This window comes from Psittacula echo, assembly GCF_963264785.1.
Source record: "Psittacula echo genome assembly, chromosome: 24".
Taxonomy (NCBI): Eukaryota; Metazoa; Chordata; class Aves; order Psittaciformes; family Psittacidae; genus Psittacula; species Psittacula echo.
Window position 1 is genome coordinate 3,581,863 of NC_137759.1, and position 15,583 is coordinate 3,597,445.

Below are 15,583 nucleotides of genomic sequence, written 5' to 3' on the forward strand. Positions count from 1 at the left end.
GGCGCGCTCCTGCCCGCACTCCCAACATGGCGGCGGGGGGCGGCGGCGGCCGGGGGGGCAGCGCCCCGCGATGGGGCGGCGGTGGCGGCGGCCGGGCCGCGGCGCAGGAGAAGCTGCCGGTGCATGTGAGTGCGGAGACCGCCCCGCTGGGATTCCCTCCTTCCCCCACCCCCGCGAAGGGCCGCTCCTCGACTCCCTCTCGGGTCGGCCCTGCCCGCCCCGCCGTGATCTGTCCCGCCCGCCCCCTGGTGCCTGTCTCCCCCTGACGGTACCGTGCGATGTCCCGGGGCCTTTCCCTCCTGGTGCTGCGGGGCACCCACGTCCCCCTCTCCCGGTACCGCAGGGTCTCCATGGGCCTGCCCTCCCTCCCCGGTACGGTGACACCCCCCACGCCCCCTCGGGCCTGTTCTCCTCTGGTGCTGCGCTCACCCCCCCCGGGGACCCGCTCCCCTGTCCCCCTCCGTGCCTTTGCATCCTCTTCCAGCGCCGTGAGCCCCCCCCCCGGTACGGGCCTCGCTGCCTCGGCCTCCTCGTCTGGTACCGTGTTCCCCTCCCTGGGCTGCTCCTCCTTTCTCAGTGCTGTGGGGCTCCCCCCAGGGCCTGTTCCCACCTCCCTCAGTGCCATGGGGTGTCCCAGGGTCTGTTCTCCCTTTCTGGGCTCACCCATGTTCTCACCCTGCAGGTAGAGGATGCGCTTTCCTACCTGGACCAGGTGAAGATCCGCTTTGGCAGCGACCCCGCCACCTACAACGGCTTCCTGGAGATCATGAAAGAGTTCAAGAGCCAGAGGTAAGGCCCCGGCTGCTCTGGGGAGCTCCTCTGCCTTTGCAGGGACCCCCAGCCCTCCTACCACCTTTCCACCTCACAGACACACACGGGCCATCCTGCTGGCTGTTCTCCCTGTAGTGCAGTCACTAGACACAGGAGGTGGAAGGTCTCCGTCCATCCTATCGTTTTCAAGAGCCAAAAGCCACAGAAATAGAATCAAAGAATCAAAGAGGTTGGAAAAGACCCTTAAGACTTCAAGTCCAACCATTACCCCAGCACTGCCAAGGCCACCACTAAACCGTATAACTGAGGGCCTCATCTACACGGTTTTTAAACACTTCCAGGGACGGTGATTCCACCGCTGCCCTGGGCAGCCTGTTCCAATGCCTGAGCACCCTTTGGGGCAGGAATTGTTCCTCAGCTCCATCTAAACCTGCCCTGGTGCAGCTTGAGGCCAGTTCCTCTTGTCCCATCCCTTGTTCCTTGGGAGCAGAGCCCAGCCCATCCTGGCTCCATCCTCCTGTCAGGCAGTTGTAGGGAGCCATCAGGTCCCCCCTGAGCCTTCTCTTCTCCAGACTGAACCCCCCAGGTCCCTCAGCCGTTCCCCATCACACTTGGGCTCCAGGCCCTGCACCAGTTCCATTGCCCTGCTCTGGCCCCACTCCAGGACCTCAATGTCTCTCTTGCAGTGAGAGGCCCAAAACTGAACACATTACTTGAGATGCGGCCTCACCAGTGCCCAGTACAGGGGGAAAAGGGGAATCTGTTTGTATTTCCCAGTCTGCAGCAAAGATCTTGAATATAAGTGAAGACACAGGAGGGCAGAGCCTCTCTGCGGCCTGCCAGCCCTCGAGGTGGTAGCTGTCAGCTGCAGTGAGCTTTCCCTCTGCTTGGGCTCATTTCTAGGTGTGAGGTTCCCAAACTTGCTTGTTAAAAAGTGCATCTCTGAGAAGCCAGATGCTGGGCATACCTCTGGAATTTCTTAGGCTTGTGTTTCTGATTGGGACACAAGTAACAAACTCCTCTCAATTTTAGCATTGACACACCTGGAGTAATCCGACGCGTTTCACAGCTTTTCCATGAGCATCCTGACCTCATTGTAGGATTCAACGCTTTCCTTCCTCTGGGCTACAGGATAGAAATTCCAAAGAATGGGAAGTTAAATATACAGTCACCTTTGAATAGTCAGGTAGGTTATAGAGCTCATATTCTCTACATGAATTCTGTTATATGTGTCATTATGCACATCTCTTGCATGGTTTAGAACAATCACATTTCCAGTCTTCCACTGAGAAACTGGGAAGAAAACACACGTTGGGTATTGCCAGGCAGTGGCAGTCATCCTGCAGTGAAAGACATCTGCTGTAATACAGATGGATACATGTTGGCCTCTGCTGCTTTTCTGTTGTTATTGTGTGGTTGTGGAGGATGAAACAGAGCTATTACTTCAACAAATTACTGATAAACTTGTGGTTTAATTAGTAGGAGTAAAGATCTTTAGATCTCTGTTCCCTTAGATCTCTCTGTTGCTTGGAAATCCGTCATCTGCACAAGCCTTATGTTTGAATGTGTTTCTTAAAGCTCAGTTCTTCTGAAATAAGACAGTGGTAGCAGAAACGGTGGGGTGTGGTGTTTGGGACACCCTCTCAAGGGTAGGGGATGACGCAGTGACAGTCAAATGTGGTCATGAGCCAGATGGTTCATAACCAAGGTAAGATTTAAGGGATATTTTTAAGCTGATGGTGTTAATAAAATCGGGAGGGCAATTTATTGGCTAATTAAATCTTTCTTCTTCATGTGATCATCTTTTTTAGCTAAGCAGCTTGAAAGTACTGATGCTCGGTTGTTGAACTTGCACCTATGCTTCCGTACAAGTCGCTGTCTTGTGTCTCTTATGCCACTAGGTGCCCTCAGAGCCTGTTCCCAGCGCTCTCCCTGGCAGCGGGCTGTTGTTGCATTACTCCCAGGAGAACTCCCACAATCACAGTGACTGCTCCGAGGAGTTCAGGCAGCAGCTTCCATACAAAGAAGATAAATCCCAGCTTCCTTTGGAATCTGATTCTGTAGAGTTCAATAATGCTATCAGTTATGTGAATAAAATCAAAACACGTTTCCTTGACCATCCAGAGATTTACAGATCCTTTTTAGAAATTCTTCATACTTACCAGGTAAACTCTTCCATAGAAGACGTGGGTTTGCACTGTAGCTGTTTGAGTAGCTGTTGTCAACTGAAATGTCTGCCTGTTGAACAGGCAGAGATATCCCCATGAAGTGACAAAAGTGAGAAGATTGTGGAACCTTCCACAGTCTGAGGTGTAAAGGGGTCTTAACTGGATCTGTCTTACTCTTTGGTTGATTTAGTGCTACTTGGATGCACTGTAAGAACCTGGGGCTCTCTGATAGTTATTACAAGTGTGTGTAACACAGAGGGTTTGGGCTGTTAGGGGTTTTCTTGCAGGGTGAGGTCTGGTTTTGACTGTTTCACATCTGTGTGGACCTTTTCAGAAAGAACAGCTGAACACTAAAGGCCGACCCTTTCGAGGCATGTCAGAGGAAGAAGTGTTCACTGAAGTGGCAAATCTCTTCAGGGGACAGGAGGATCTGCTTTCTGAGTTTGGACAGTTCCTCCCAGAAGCTAAAAGGTCTTTGGTACGTGTAAGCTTGGAACAAGGCAGAATATTGAACACTCTCTGTTTGTATGTAGAATACATAAAGGAGCTTTAGGAATGCAAAACATTATGGGAAAACATACAGCCAGTAGGTCAATTTTGCTCCTTTTTGTTGAATTTTGCAGCACAGGTGACTTACTACGTGCTTTGTGTCCTGTTGAGATGTGTAGGGTTCTTTAGTTGCACTGATCAAGAAAGAACATTGAAATCACTATTTATTCATTTCAGTTCACAGGAAATGGACCATGTGAAGTGAACAGTGTCCAGAAAACTGAGCATGAGAAGAATCTGGAACACAGCAAAAAGCGATCCAGACCACTGCTGTTGCGTCCTGTTTCTGGCCCTGCAAAGGTAGCTTTTAGCAAGTAAAAACTTAGGATAACTTGATGTTACTCCTTGTATTTAGGTAATGGCTTCGATCGGGTTGTAATGAGTAACATCCTTGAGGGGTTAGGCACAAGAAACAAAATGTCAAAGTTATTTAAAAAATCAGAATTACTGGATTAAAAGGGAGTGTTTAAAGTATGCTTAAATGTGTGTGGAACACTGAATACTGAGTATCAAGACCTTCTGTATTGGCCCTGGAAAGGGACAATTTCTTGCTTCTACAAAGAAATCTCTTTGGAATTCATTCTCAAGTGGTTGTTTTTTGTTGCTGTTTCTTCTCTTTAGCTGGGAGTCATTTGATAGAGATTGCTGTGGAGGACTTGACACAGCTGTGCTAGGTCACAGCTTGGGAAATAGAGTTTCAGCCTTTGCAGAGAGCTGGTATATGGCAGTGGGGTGGAATTTGGTAGCATTTGAGTATAACTGCTGTTGTTTTCACAGAAGAAAATGAAGCTGCGAGGTACCAAAGATCTGTCAGTAGCAACGGTGGGAAAATATGGAACACTACAAGAGTTTTCCTTCTTTGACAAGGTCAGCATCTGGCCTGTTCTTCCATTCTGTGGGCTTGCTTACAACCACTTATGTGGTTATTACTTGGCTGGTTTTGTGTCCAGTCTGTGTGTCAGCACTTAGCAATTGCCTGGCTTCAAGTAGTAGATAAAGACAGACCAGGAAGAGAAAAAATAGGTGGGTTTGAAGGATGAACAGAAACCGATAATTAACCTTTTCCTGAATGCTTGTCTCCTACAAACATGTTTTTCTCTGTTTTTCAATGAAGCTTCCTCATGATACCATCTGTAGTTACAAGGTTATTGTTTGAAACTGGGCATTTTTGTACATACTCTCTTTTCGTGTTGCAACGTAGACAGAGGTTTGTATGTAGAATACATAAAGGAGCTTTGTACTTGTGTCATTGCTTCAGACTACTTAGAATATGGACTAAACAGAAGTAGAGTTCAACTGATCTGATCATTTCTCTCCAAACTGTGCTCTAGGTGCGCAGGGTGCTAAAGAGTCAGGAAGTCTATGAAAACTTTCTCCGTTGCATTGCTCTTTTCAACCAGGAGCTGGTCTCTGGCTCCGAGTTGCTCCAGCTAGTTACACCATTTTTAGGGTAAGTTACTGACTGTCTTTTCTGTGTTGTACTTTTTAGGTCTTAACTCTGTTACTTTTTGGTAGACACTATGAATTTGGCTACTGAAGTTTTGGATTTAAGTTCAGAAATACCTCCTAGGTGGCAGGCAAGAAATTGAAAGCTAATCCAAAAAGAGAAGTAACAAAATCTGAATCTTTTAGTGTATCTACACAACTCTTAAAGAACATTTTGAGGAGGATCTTTTCCTCTGTGCATCCAGTTGAATGCTGCTGCAAAAGCAGCAGACTACCTGATGTATTAAATCACTGGGGACAGAGAATCTCATGAATTCTGGAGGATGGTCTCTGTTCACACTCCTTGTTCCAATCTCTCAAAGGATAATACAGGTATTAACATGAAATCTCAGAACAAAGCTGTGAAAAGGAGAAATAGTTCTAGCTCTGATGTGAGCCCTCTAGTGCTGTTTGGCTTCCAACAGAAGAGGGCATGGCAAGGATCAGTGACTCCCCAGTCAGTTGAGGGGAATATTTGTGAAGTTCTGAAAGGAAGTTCTTTTCCTGCCTTGAATAAAAAAAACCAAAATAGTTCAGAGAGAATGATAACAGAGGGAAATGGTGTTGAAATATTTTTGGCTGCAGTGCTGCTTAGATTTTCTCCTTCACTTTTAAGACACAAGAGCCACTCTAAAACTGTCGGAGTGAAATAACAGAATACACTTACCTGTGTTTTTGAAGGAAATTCCCAGAACTCTTTGCACAGTTCAAGTCCTTCCTTGGTGTGAAAGAGCTTTCATTTGCTTCTCCACTGAGCGACCGATCTGGGGATGGAATGAGTCGGGAGATTGATTATGCTTCCTGCAAACGCATCGGATCAAGCTACCGCGCTCTCCCCAAAACCTATCAGCAGCCGAAGTGCAGTGGAAGAACAGCCATTTGCAAGGAGGTACTTTGGGATCGACCTTTTCAGTCCCCATACACACACTGCACTTGCATAAATTGAACTGGGCTTGTTAGTGCTACAGCTTCTGCACATGGATTCCCCTCTTAGCCAGCTTTAACCTCACGTCAGTTATTAATCCAATTCATTGAAATCAGAGTATCCACTAGTTTTATCTAAGCCCATCTCAAGTTCAGTTTTTAGTGTCTTTTTGAGTTATTGTGCATACACAAATTATTCCTAGAGACAGAAAAGATAACGTTAAATAGCCTGAGACTGATTTTCTAGCAGTGGACAAATTGGCCTTTAGGAAGTTTCTCTCCTGAAAGAGCACTGTGAGCCAGTAACTCAGGCACGGTTCTCACCGAGGGCAGACATCTGCAGTGCTGGTGCTCCCACCTCTTGCTGGTGCTGGCAACTCTGTCTCCTTTACTTACAGTTGCTGATTACTCCAGAGTGATCTTTGTGGTTTGTGAGATGATCACGAAGGTGCTTTCTGAGCAGGGCCCTGGCACAGTTCCACACAGAGCTCCCATCATCTGTGGAGCAGTCATTGCCATGACTTACGAACTAGGTCTGAAACATCCAATAGAAACTGTGCAAAAAGAAACCAGAGAAGTATCAGACCTTGTGAGAACAGCTCTGGGCTCATAAGGCTCTGTTCAACATCCTGTCTTTGCACTCTTGCAGGTGTTAAATGATACATGGGTTTCATTTCCATCCTGGTCTGAAGACTCCACTTTTGTCAGCTCCAAGAAGACTCCTTATGAGGAGCAGTTGCACCGCTGTGAAGATGAACGGTTTGAGGTACCTCTGACTACTGAGCTCTTTTCTGCCTGTCTCCTCCTCAGGACGCGAAACTTCTAGCTCTGATTTTGAGTGAATGAATCGGTGGCCAATTGCTGAAAGTTCCACTTGTGTTTGTTGGTTTGAGCTAGAGTTCGGTGTTTTCCACTTTCCTGGAGTCTAATAGTTCTTTCTAGGCATGAATCCAGTTCTGTAAAGCATGTTACCTTTGGGAGAACTGGCAGAGGGATATTTTCCAGTAAGAAACCTTTGCTGATGCTTCTTAGCTCCACTTTGTGGTGCCACTGGTCTCCATTTTCCCACTATGCCTCTTCTTACAGTGTGTCTTCTGTGAACTCTTTTAACAGTTGGATGTTGTCTTGGAGACCAACTTAGCCACAATACGTGTGCTGGAGAGTGTGCAGAAGAAACTGTCACGACTGACTCAAGAGGATCAGGAGAAATTTCGACTGGATGATTGCTTGGGAGGAACATCAGAAGTGATCCAGCGCAGGGCCATCTATCGCATCTATGGTGATAAAGCACCAGAGATCATTGAAAGTCTGAAGAAAAACCCAGTTACTGCCGTTCCTGTTGTTCTTAAGAGGTAATTCCTGTTCTCCCATGTTCATCTGAGTTCTTTTAAGAAACTGATAGAGAATTTTTAAGGCAACTGTTTTCTGTAGATGTTTTTCCAAAGGATAACTCATCCTCAGTGCTGGTGCTTTTACTTCTTTCTTTCTTTATTGCTTCCAGGAATCCTGACAAGTTTTTAGTGCATCACAGTTGGCTACATTAGAAATACTTTGTGTGTGTGTCTTACTGTGCTTGTCTCTTTGAACTGAAGTCCATTATACGTTTGTGCAGATTGAAAGCAAAGGAGGAGGAATGGAGGGAGGCCCAGCAGGGCTTCAACAAGATTTGGAGGGAGCAGTATGAGAAAGCCTACCTGAAATCCCTCGACCACCAGGCAGTCAACTTCAAACAGAATGACACCAAAGCTTTGCGCTCCAAGAGCTTGCTGAATGAAATTGAGAGTGTCTATGATGAGGTGCGTGTGCTAGTGACTAATCCACCCTGGATGTCCTTCGTGTATAGTAGTATCTAGATGTTAATGTAGCACCTAGGACCTTGTTGAAGTGGTAGTGCTCTGAAGAGTTCTCAGTCAGAAATGACTGTCCCAAGCAGAGCATTAATACTGCCTTATTTCTTCTGGCAGGAATGGCTCTTGAGCATGGATTGGAAGGATCTTTATCTATTTGTCTCTTGATTACAGCATCAGGAGCAGCATTCAGAGGGGAGAAGTTCGTCCACAAATGAGCCTCATCTTATCTTTATCTATGAAGATAAGCAGATTTTGGAAGATGCAGCGTCTCTTATCAGCTATTATGTAAAAAGGCAGCCTACTATCCAAAAGGAGGATCAAGCCACCATCCGGCAGATAGTGCATCACTTCATACCTGAGCTGTTTTTCTCACAGCCCCCTGAGCACAGTATTTCTGAAGAGTCAACAGATGAGGACAGAGAAAACCATCAGGGGCAGAACCTGGATGCTCCTGAGCTACGCAAGAAACATGTGCCCGGGCCTCCAAGCAGTCCTTTGGAAGCAAAAGCAACCTTCTGTGATGTTACAGCTGCTGAGCCCCACAACACTCTGGATGATGTTTACAGCCTGTTCTTTGTCAATAATAACTGGTATTTCTTCCTCCGCCTTCACCAGACTCTGTGCTCGCGGCTCCTAAAGATTTATCGTCAAGCTCAGAAGCAGCTTCTAGAATATCGGACTGAGAAAGAGAGGGAGAAACTCCTCTGTGAGGGAAGAAAGGAGAAAACCAACGATCCAGCCATGGAACTAAGGCTGAAGCAACCAAGTAAGGATAATGCAGGCCATAGTCTTCCTAATGCTCTGGTAGTTAGTGCTTGGTTAGAGATACCTGAGGAACTGAGACCAGCAGGAAAGTCTGTAAAGAGTGAGGGCTGTGATCTGTGGATCCAGCTGCTTTGACAGGGTAACTAGTTTGTATTTGATCTTCTGAGGGCTTTCGTGTGTACTTCATAGAGACTTCACACAAGCCCACTGTGGCAAATGTTCTGCAGTGTCTCATTGTATGAATCTGTTACCTCAATTTACAATGTAAATGGCCCCCCAGCAAAGCAGTTAACTACACAAGGCAGTCATGGAAGCACACAAGGTAAAACTGTTACAGTCTGTCAGCACTCCTTAGGGAAAACTGTCTTTCTGTAAGCATGTTCTGGATATGGAATGTCATGGTTCTCAAGCAGTGTTGTCCCTTGCATCTCTTGACTTCACTCTGCCTCTTACATGCATTGAATGATGGCACTTTTCCCCTGCCCAGGTGAGGTGGAACTGGAGGAGTACTACCCCGCGTTCCTGGATATGGTGAGGAGTCTGCTGGATGGGAATATTGACCCAACACAGTATGAGGACACCCTGAGGGAGATGTTCACTATCCACGCCTACATCGGCTTTACTATGGACAAACTGGTGCAGAATATTGTCCGCCAGGTAACTAACTGGGTGGCAGTGCTGTGCATGTGGGGGGCCACGCATCCCCCTTCTACAGACAGACAGGTTTCTCACAGTACCCTGTAATGCAAGGATGCACTAAACTGACAGCAGATTCATAGATAAGTATGGAGGGGAAACACTCAAAGAGAAGTTCAGTGAGAGAGTTCAGCAGCAGTACAGGGACCACCTATGGGGATTTACCCTTCCTGGCCTTTTCCAACAAGTTTTGAGTTCCAGTCTTTTCAAAATCCTGCCATTCCCAAAAATACATCTAAGGCAAAAAAATAAAGGAAGTCGTTTTTACTTGAATCTGTCTTGTAACTGTAGTTCTGTTACAGTTAAGGCACCTCAGCCCCTCACTCTTCTCTGTTCCTTTTATTGCAAAGTAATGAAAAAGGGAGTGAAAGGTGTAAAGTCTCTGGAGTTCAAACTGTGATGTTTTGTCGGAGGTGTGATGCTGCGTTGAGTTTTGTGCTTCTTTCATAACATAGAGTTTAGTCTTGGCCCAGACTTGCTGACCAAATTCCCCCTTTTTTAATGGAAGCTTCACCATCTAGTGAGCGATGACATCTGCCTGAAGGTGGTTGAGCTCTACTTGAATGAAAGGAAGCGAGGTGCTGCTGGAGGTAACCTGTCCTCTCGCTGTGTCCGGGCAGCAAAGGAGACCAGCTATCAATGGAAGGCTGAACGGTGCATGGCTGATGAGAACTGTTTCAAGGTAAGAACTTCATGAAGTGAGGGTGGCCTTTACCTGGGAGAAATGGGGCTGGCAGCTCCAAGGCCACAACAGTGAGCAAGAGCAGTGTGGAGAGAAGGTACCAAAACCAGAGCCTAGACAGTAAAGTGACACTGAAAAGCCCTACTGCTTGCTTCTCTTCTAGCTCCTATTTGTTGTCCAGATGACTTGTTGTGAATATACAGCGTTTTATTGTGGCCAATATCTTGTGCCTGTAACTTAATTACAGGTAATGTTTCTTCAGCGGAAAGGACAGGTGATCATGACCATTGAGCTTCTGGATACAGAAGAAACCCAGACAGAGGATCCTGTGGAGGTCCAGGTAATACCGCAGTGACCATGGGGTCTGCTCTACCACAGGCAAAGGACATGGATTCCTGTTTTCTTGTTCCAAGCCGTGAGACGTTGCCAGGAGGATAAGTTCACCTGGAAGGTGGGAAGATTACATGTGGGGCTGTGGTCACTGACAGAAATGGATGTGTTAGCAAAAGGGTTTCAATATAAATCAGCTTCCTAAAGAGCAGCTTGGAAATAAACGAGTTCTTTGCAGTGATGTTTGTCTAGAGAGTGAAATTTGACTTGAAAATCGGTCTCTCTTGTGCAGCACCTGGCTAACTACATGGAGCAGTACGTTGGGGTAGAAGGAGCTCCAAACAACCAGAATGATGGCTTCTTACTGAAACCAGTCTTTCTGCAAAGGTGAGCTCCCTCTGCTGAGTCACGCCTACAGCAGCTCTGTGTAGCTGGCAGTGATTTTAGGTGATGTGCCACATAGGCAACTCTAGGGAAATGCACTCATCCTTGAGGTCCAAAGGGGCTGTTTAGTCCAGTGCACTGTGTAAGAGTGCTGAAGAAAAAATACATGACTGCTGCATTGAGGTTTGTTCATGAACCTGTGTTTAGAATGGAGATTCTGGGAGAAATTTGGGGTCTAATTTGTTCTGATTTCACTCCATATTTGTCAGAGTGGATGGAGGAAGATCCTGGAGAAAGTCTGTCCACTAAATGTGGAACTAGACATTTCCTCTTTGTGCTGTCAGCTTAAGAGAGTGGATAATGCAGTGGGACACCTGCTTTGTAACCCTTGGTATGTTCTAGAAACCTGAAGAAGTTCCGCAAGTGGCAGTGTAAGCAGGTGAGAGCCCTGCGCAGCGAAGTGAAGAGCTCCTGGAAGAGGCTGATCGGGGTGGAAAGTGCCTGCAATGTGGACTGCCGCTTCAAGCTCAACACCCACAAAATGATGTTCATCATGAACTCGGAGGATTACATGTACAGGCGGGGAGCTCTCTGCCGAGCCAAGCAGGTGCATCTCCTATTACTCTCTCTGCAGCTCGGGCAGTAGCAGAGGTTGAGGATGTGAGCCAAAGACAGGTACCCCTAAGAAGTCTTGTGGCTGAATTCCTGCAAACTACACCCAGATGAAACATGGAGGAGAGCTGGTAAATGCTCTGTACTTTGGTTTAGTTTAGCAGCCTTTTCTTTACAAGGCAGATTTTAAGGGGGAGTGGCATACATTAGGAAATAGAGATCTTTAATGCAGGTATGGGATTTCCTGGTTTACTGTTTGCATTGTGTGCTAAAGCGTGCGCATCTCGAGCAAAGAGGTGAAGGTTTTGGCTCGGAAAGCTCTCAGTCATCTTTACTGTCCTGCTTTCAGGTACAGCCAATGGTGCTCCTAAAGCACCACCAGCAGTTTGAAGAGTGGCACAATAGATGGCTAGAAGAGAACGTGACCATGGAGGCAGTTGATGTAGTGCAAGACTGGCTAATGGGAGATGAAGACGAGGAGATGGTGCCCTGTAAAACCACCTGTGAGACGGTGAATGTCCATGGGGTCCCAGTGAACAGATACAGAGTTCAGTACAGTCGCCGTCCAGCTTCACCGTGAGCAGAGACTCATCCTGGGACCAAGGCACATAGGAGCATTGCTGGTGAAACACATTTACTCTGAGAATAGTGGTGGGAATGCAATGTATGTATTAATGATATTTACCCAAACAGCATTTTACTTTGGATTATGATGTATTTTCCATATGGCATAGACTTTCCTCCTTGCAGTGTAATGCTCCAGCCATCACGAAGAGACTTACAAAAGCTTTATGGGAAGAGGGCTCTTGGCATTGCCACGCACTTTTTAGTAGTTTCCTGAGCTTTAGGCCACTGCCACCAGCCAGTATTGAGTGAGGGGGTCAGGCTCTGGGTAAACTACCACAAGTGGCTTTGTTGGAGAGGTGGAGCTGCGCTGGTGTTTGCGCAGATGCTGGCAGCTGCTTCCACTTCAAAGGGATTGATGTTCCCTCTCTTCCTGAATTTATGCCACCTTGGAGCCCGCAGAACTCTCCAGTGTAACCTCTGAGTGCCAGCAGGGCTGAGAGCACCGGCACAGGCTGCTCACCTCACTACAGGCTGCTTCCTTGTGTACTGGTAAGGCAAAGGATGCAGCACTTGTTACTGGTGCTCTAGTGAGAAAAATGCCAAACCTGAGACAAGGGTGGACAGCAAACTAAACACTCTTATCACCTCCCACTCCTCAACTGAGTATTTTGGAGCATGATCTAAGGGGAAGAAGCTCTCTGAGCTGCAGTGCTGGGCAGGAGAGCGACGTGCGCCGCAAGACAGCCTTAGCCCATCAGCCACCCCCCTGCAGTCAAACACCGGATCCCATGTGTTGCTTTGTGAACTCCCAGTCTGCTGCAGACTCTGTCTTCTCCAAGCCGGAGCTGCTGGGAGCGTGTGCAAGGGGAGGAACATCCACTGCGAGGTCTGGCCTCTTTTATTTGAGTTTACTTTGGTATTTTGCATGTTGCTCAGCAGCCTTTGGAGACTCCGCGCTCTCGGGCGCTTCTCTTTCCCTTGTGCATGCCCCGACGCCGTGGTCCTGCTGGGTTGTCTCACTTCGGTAACATCAGCAGATGGAGCTCTTGCAGCGCAGTGTTTGGGCTGGGTCTGGGGTTTGTCCCAGATACTTCCCTCTTTCTGCTGGCTCAGCACAGATGCTGTGTGTGCGGTGACACATGGAAATCTGTGACGGGCACTATTAGATCCAGCCACAACCATCATAGACAAGCTTTTCCACTGAACCATCTGTGCTTCTATCTGAGCTTTTTTGCAGTGAAACCCAACAAAACCCTACCCCAAACCATGCAGAACACTACGTCAACCGCCTGACTTCATCTAGTGATAAACCAGGAAACTTCAGCCGTGTCTGTCCTGCAGCCCCACTGTGCCATTGCTCTTGTTCCTCAGGAGCCAAGGGCTCCACACTGTCCATGGAGTGTGTTACAAACAGAATGTCCTGAGGCAGGTCCAGCCTCCTTTCAGCTCTGCTCCCAGCCTTTTCCTGCCTTTTGGGGGGGAATAATCCTCCCCACCCTGGTATTTTCTGTGGCTTTGATTTTTAGGTTCTAATTTCTGCCAGACCGAAGTAGCAGCCTGTAGGATTTGTCCTGGGTTATTTCCACTGTCCAACATTGGGTTTTGCAATTGTCTCACTTGACAGTAGAAAAATTGGCCTTCGGGGTATGTTTAATAGAAAACTGTACTGACTTTTTGTCTGTTTTGCAAAATAATCTGTAGGAGGGGAGGAGGGAGGCCAGGCTCTGGCATCTGTGGCCACTTGCACAACCACTGCCAGCAGAGGAGTTCTCATCAGAGCCCCTGTTCTCGGTGTCTGGGTCTCTGTTAAGTTTTGGTTACTGAAATGATCTGAAGGTTCTTCCCCTGCTCTTGTTGCAGTGAGTGCTGGAAGATGCTGCCCATGTAGCTGATGGGGGCTGGCTGGAGGAGCAGGCGGATGAGCCTGGTGCAAAGCACAGTGTTCCCCTCTTGCTTGCAGAGAGCTCAACAAAACACACCTCAGTCCTGTTCACCTCTCTGCTGTCTTCCAGTGGAGATGACAACTGTGCCAAACGGTCTCATTTTATGATACAGAAAAATGTTAATAGGAAATAGGTTGCAACCTGTGGCTTAAACTGCGTTTGATTCCAAGTGTCCCAAGGTGCGGTGCGTCTCCGCACCCTGCTGTCCCGTCACCCCGGTTTTAAGTGTACTTCAGGTGGTTTTAAGGTCTTTCTTTTGTAAACCTTAATTTATAATCTGAAGAGATTAAGTAAAACTTTTGCCCTGGACAGCTCTATTGTCTCAAAACCAAGAGCAGCCAATGATGGGACTGGAATGAGGTGGGCAGGGCAGGATTGAGAAGGGCTTGCTAATGTCTGGGAGGGTTTAAGCTCGACTGCTGTGTATCTGCTTAGCACCACCTTGATTCAAGAGTTTGCTCTTCCATTTTTTTGAAGGATCTTTGCTTTTTTGGGCTTGTAATTGCTTTGCCAGCTCTTTGAATGTAGTTTTTTTTTAATATTTATTTGCACATTCGAGTAAAATAAAATATTGATTTTAAAAGTCTGCAGCTCTCCCTGCTTTAAATGGATTTAAACTGAAATGAAACGTCCTGCCCAGCCCCAGACTCGGTTCTCTTGCACCTGAAACTGAATTTGCAATAGAAAAATTGGATGAACTTCCCTTCAGGTAGTGCTGACAGGCTCCAGGATGTGATGCTTTAGGTGCGTGCCGACCCACTGCCACCAGCAGCAAACCTTGAACCCTGCCCACACTGAGAAGTTAGTGCAGGGTAAGTGTGTGATGCACTCGCTAACGTGGAAAGGAGACAACACGGCTGGCTGAGAGCAGGGGAGGCCATGGGGTGGCACAGTTGCTCCATCCAGAGAGGCTTCAAAAGAGACCGTGGGGCCGTGCCAGCAATGCGGGTTGGTTTGTTTCACCTTTGCCACGAGAAGTGTGGGATAAAAATAAGGTCCATGCTTGGCCCCAAGCACTCGCACGCTAAATACAACAGACGTTCAAGAGAAGTGACTGATCCCAGTTCCGAACTCCATAAGCACATCTGCTACAGGTTAAGCCAATACAACTGCAACCATGAAAATAACCCTCCACCCGCCTTTCCCTCAACCTCCCCAAATTCCTGGGTAATAACATGTTTAACTGTGTTCCCTGTGAGCTCTGCAACAAATGAACGTGTAGATCTTGCAAATTAAGCTGTAGTGATGGGACCCAGATCTGATAGGAGTTTCCTTTACATCACTCTCTCAACACTTCCGTTGCCATAACAAAAGGCAACTCTGCTTTCTGTGCAGCGTGTGCCTTGCTCACAGGGAAACAAACTGTTGTTCTCCTAATAACAATCCCCTGATGCATACATTGCATGGGATAGTCTGATTAAAATGATGGTCGTGGTGTCTCGGAGGACACAGTGCTCTTCACACAAGTCTTCTTGCTGAGATCTTGGGCTGCTCACAAAGAGGACATGCCCTGTGCTCAAGAGGAGGGACAGCCAGAGCTGACATCACCCCAGAGCGGTCGGAGGTCTCAGCAAGTGGACAGCTTTGGCAAGGACAAGGAAAGACAGCTTAGAAATGGCTTTCAGGTTTATCAGATGGAGTAAGAATTAATGGTTTAATACATTCAATGAAGAATTGCTCAAGGGAGAACCTGCAGCCAGGATTTGATATGGCAGGGCCTTCCTGTCTCACTTTTCTGTGTTACAGTGATGCACAAAGAGCTGTGACCCAGGCAGAGGGGGTCTGGAAGTATGTGTAAATGACTTGAGTTTTCCTTCCCACTTAAGCCATTCTTCTGGATTAGAACTAAGTAACTCA

General features: G+C 47.3%; 1 protein-coding gene across 2 annotated transcripts; it reads left to right on the forward strand.

Moving 5' to 3' along the window:
• Positions 1-26: 26 nt before the first annotated feature.
• On the forward strand, positions 27-14,240 carry SIN3B (SIN3 transcription regulator family member B; the record flags this gene model as incomplete). 2 transcript variants are annotated; one of them, XR_013958456.1, is made up of 19 exons in its annotated part: positions 27-125; positions 683-789; positions 1,804-1,957; positions 2,673-2,936; positions 3,274-3,417; positions 3,666-3,788; positions 4,266-4,355; positions 4,820-4,938; positions 5,655-5,862; positions 6,547-6,663; positions 7,011-7,249; positions 7,510-7,693; positions 7,919-8,513; positions 9,000-9,169; positions 9,717-9,890; positions 10,138-10,230; positions 10,513-10,607; positions 11,007-11,347; positions 11,566-11,704. XR_013958456.1 is itself a non-coding variant. In XM_080633966.1 (19 exons), the coding sequence occupies 19 exons, from the start codon at positions 27-29 to the stop codon at positions 11,794-11,796; spliced, it is 3,411 nt and encodes a 1,136-aa protein (XP_080490092.1). In that variant the 3' UTR covers positions 11,797-14,240. The 2 variants fall into 2 exon arrangements, 1 of the variants encoding a protein (XP_080490092.1); XM_080633966.1 differs by having other exon boundaries at positions 11,007-11,211; positions 11,566-14,240.
• Positions 14,241-15,583: the final 1,343 nt, after the last annotated feature.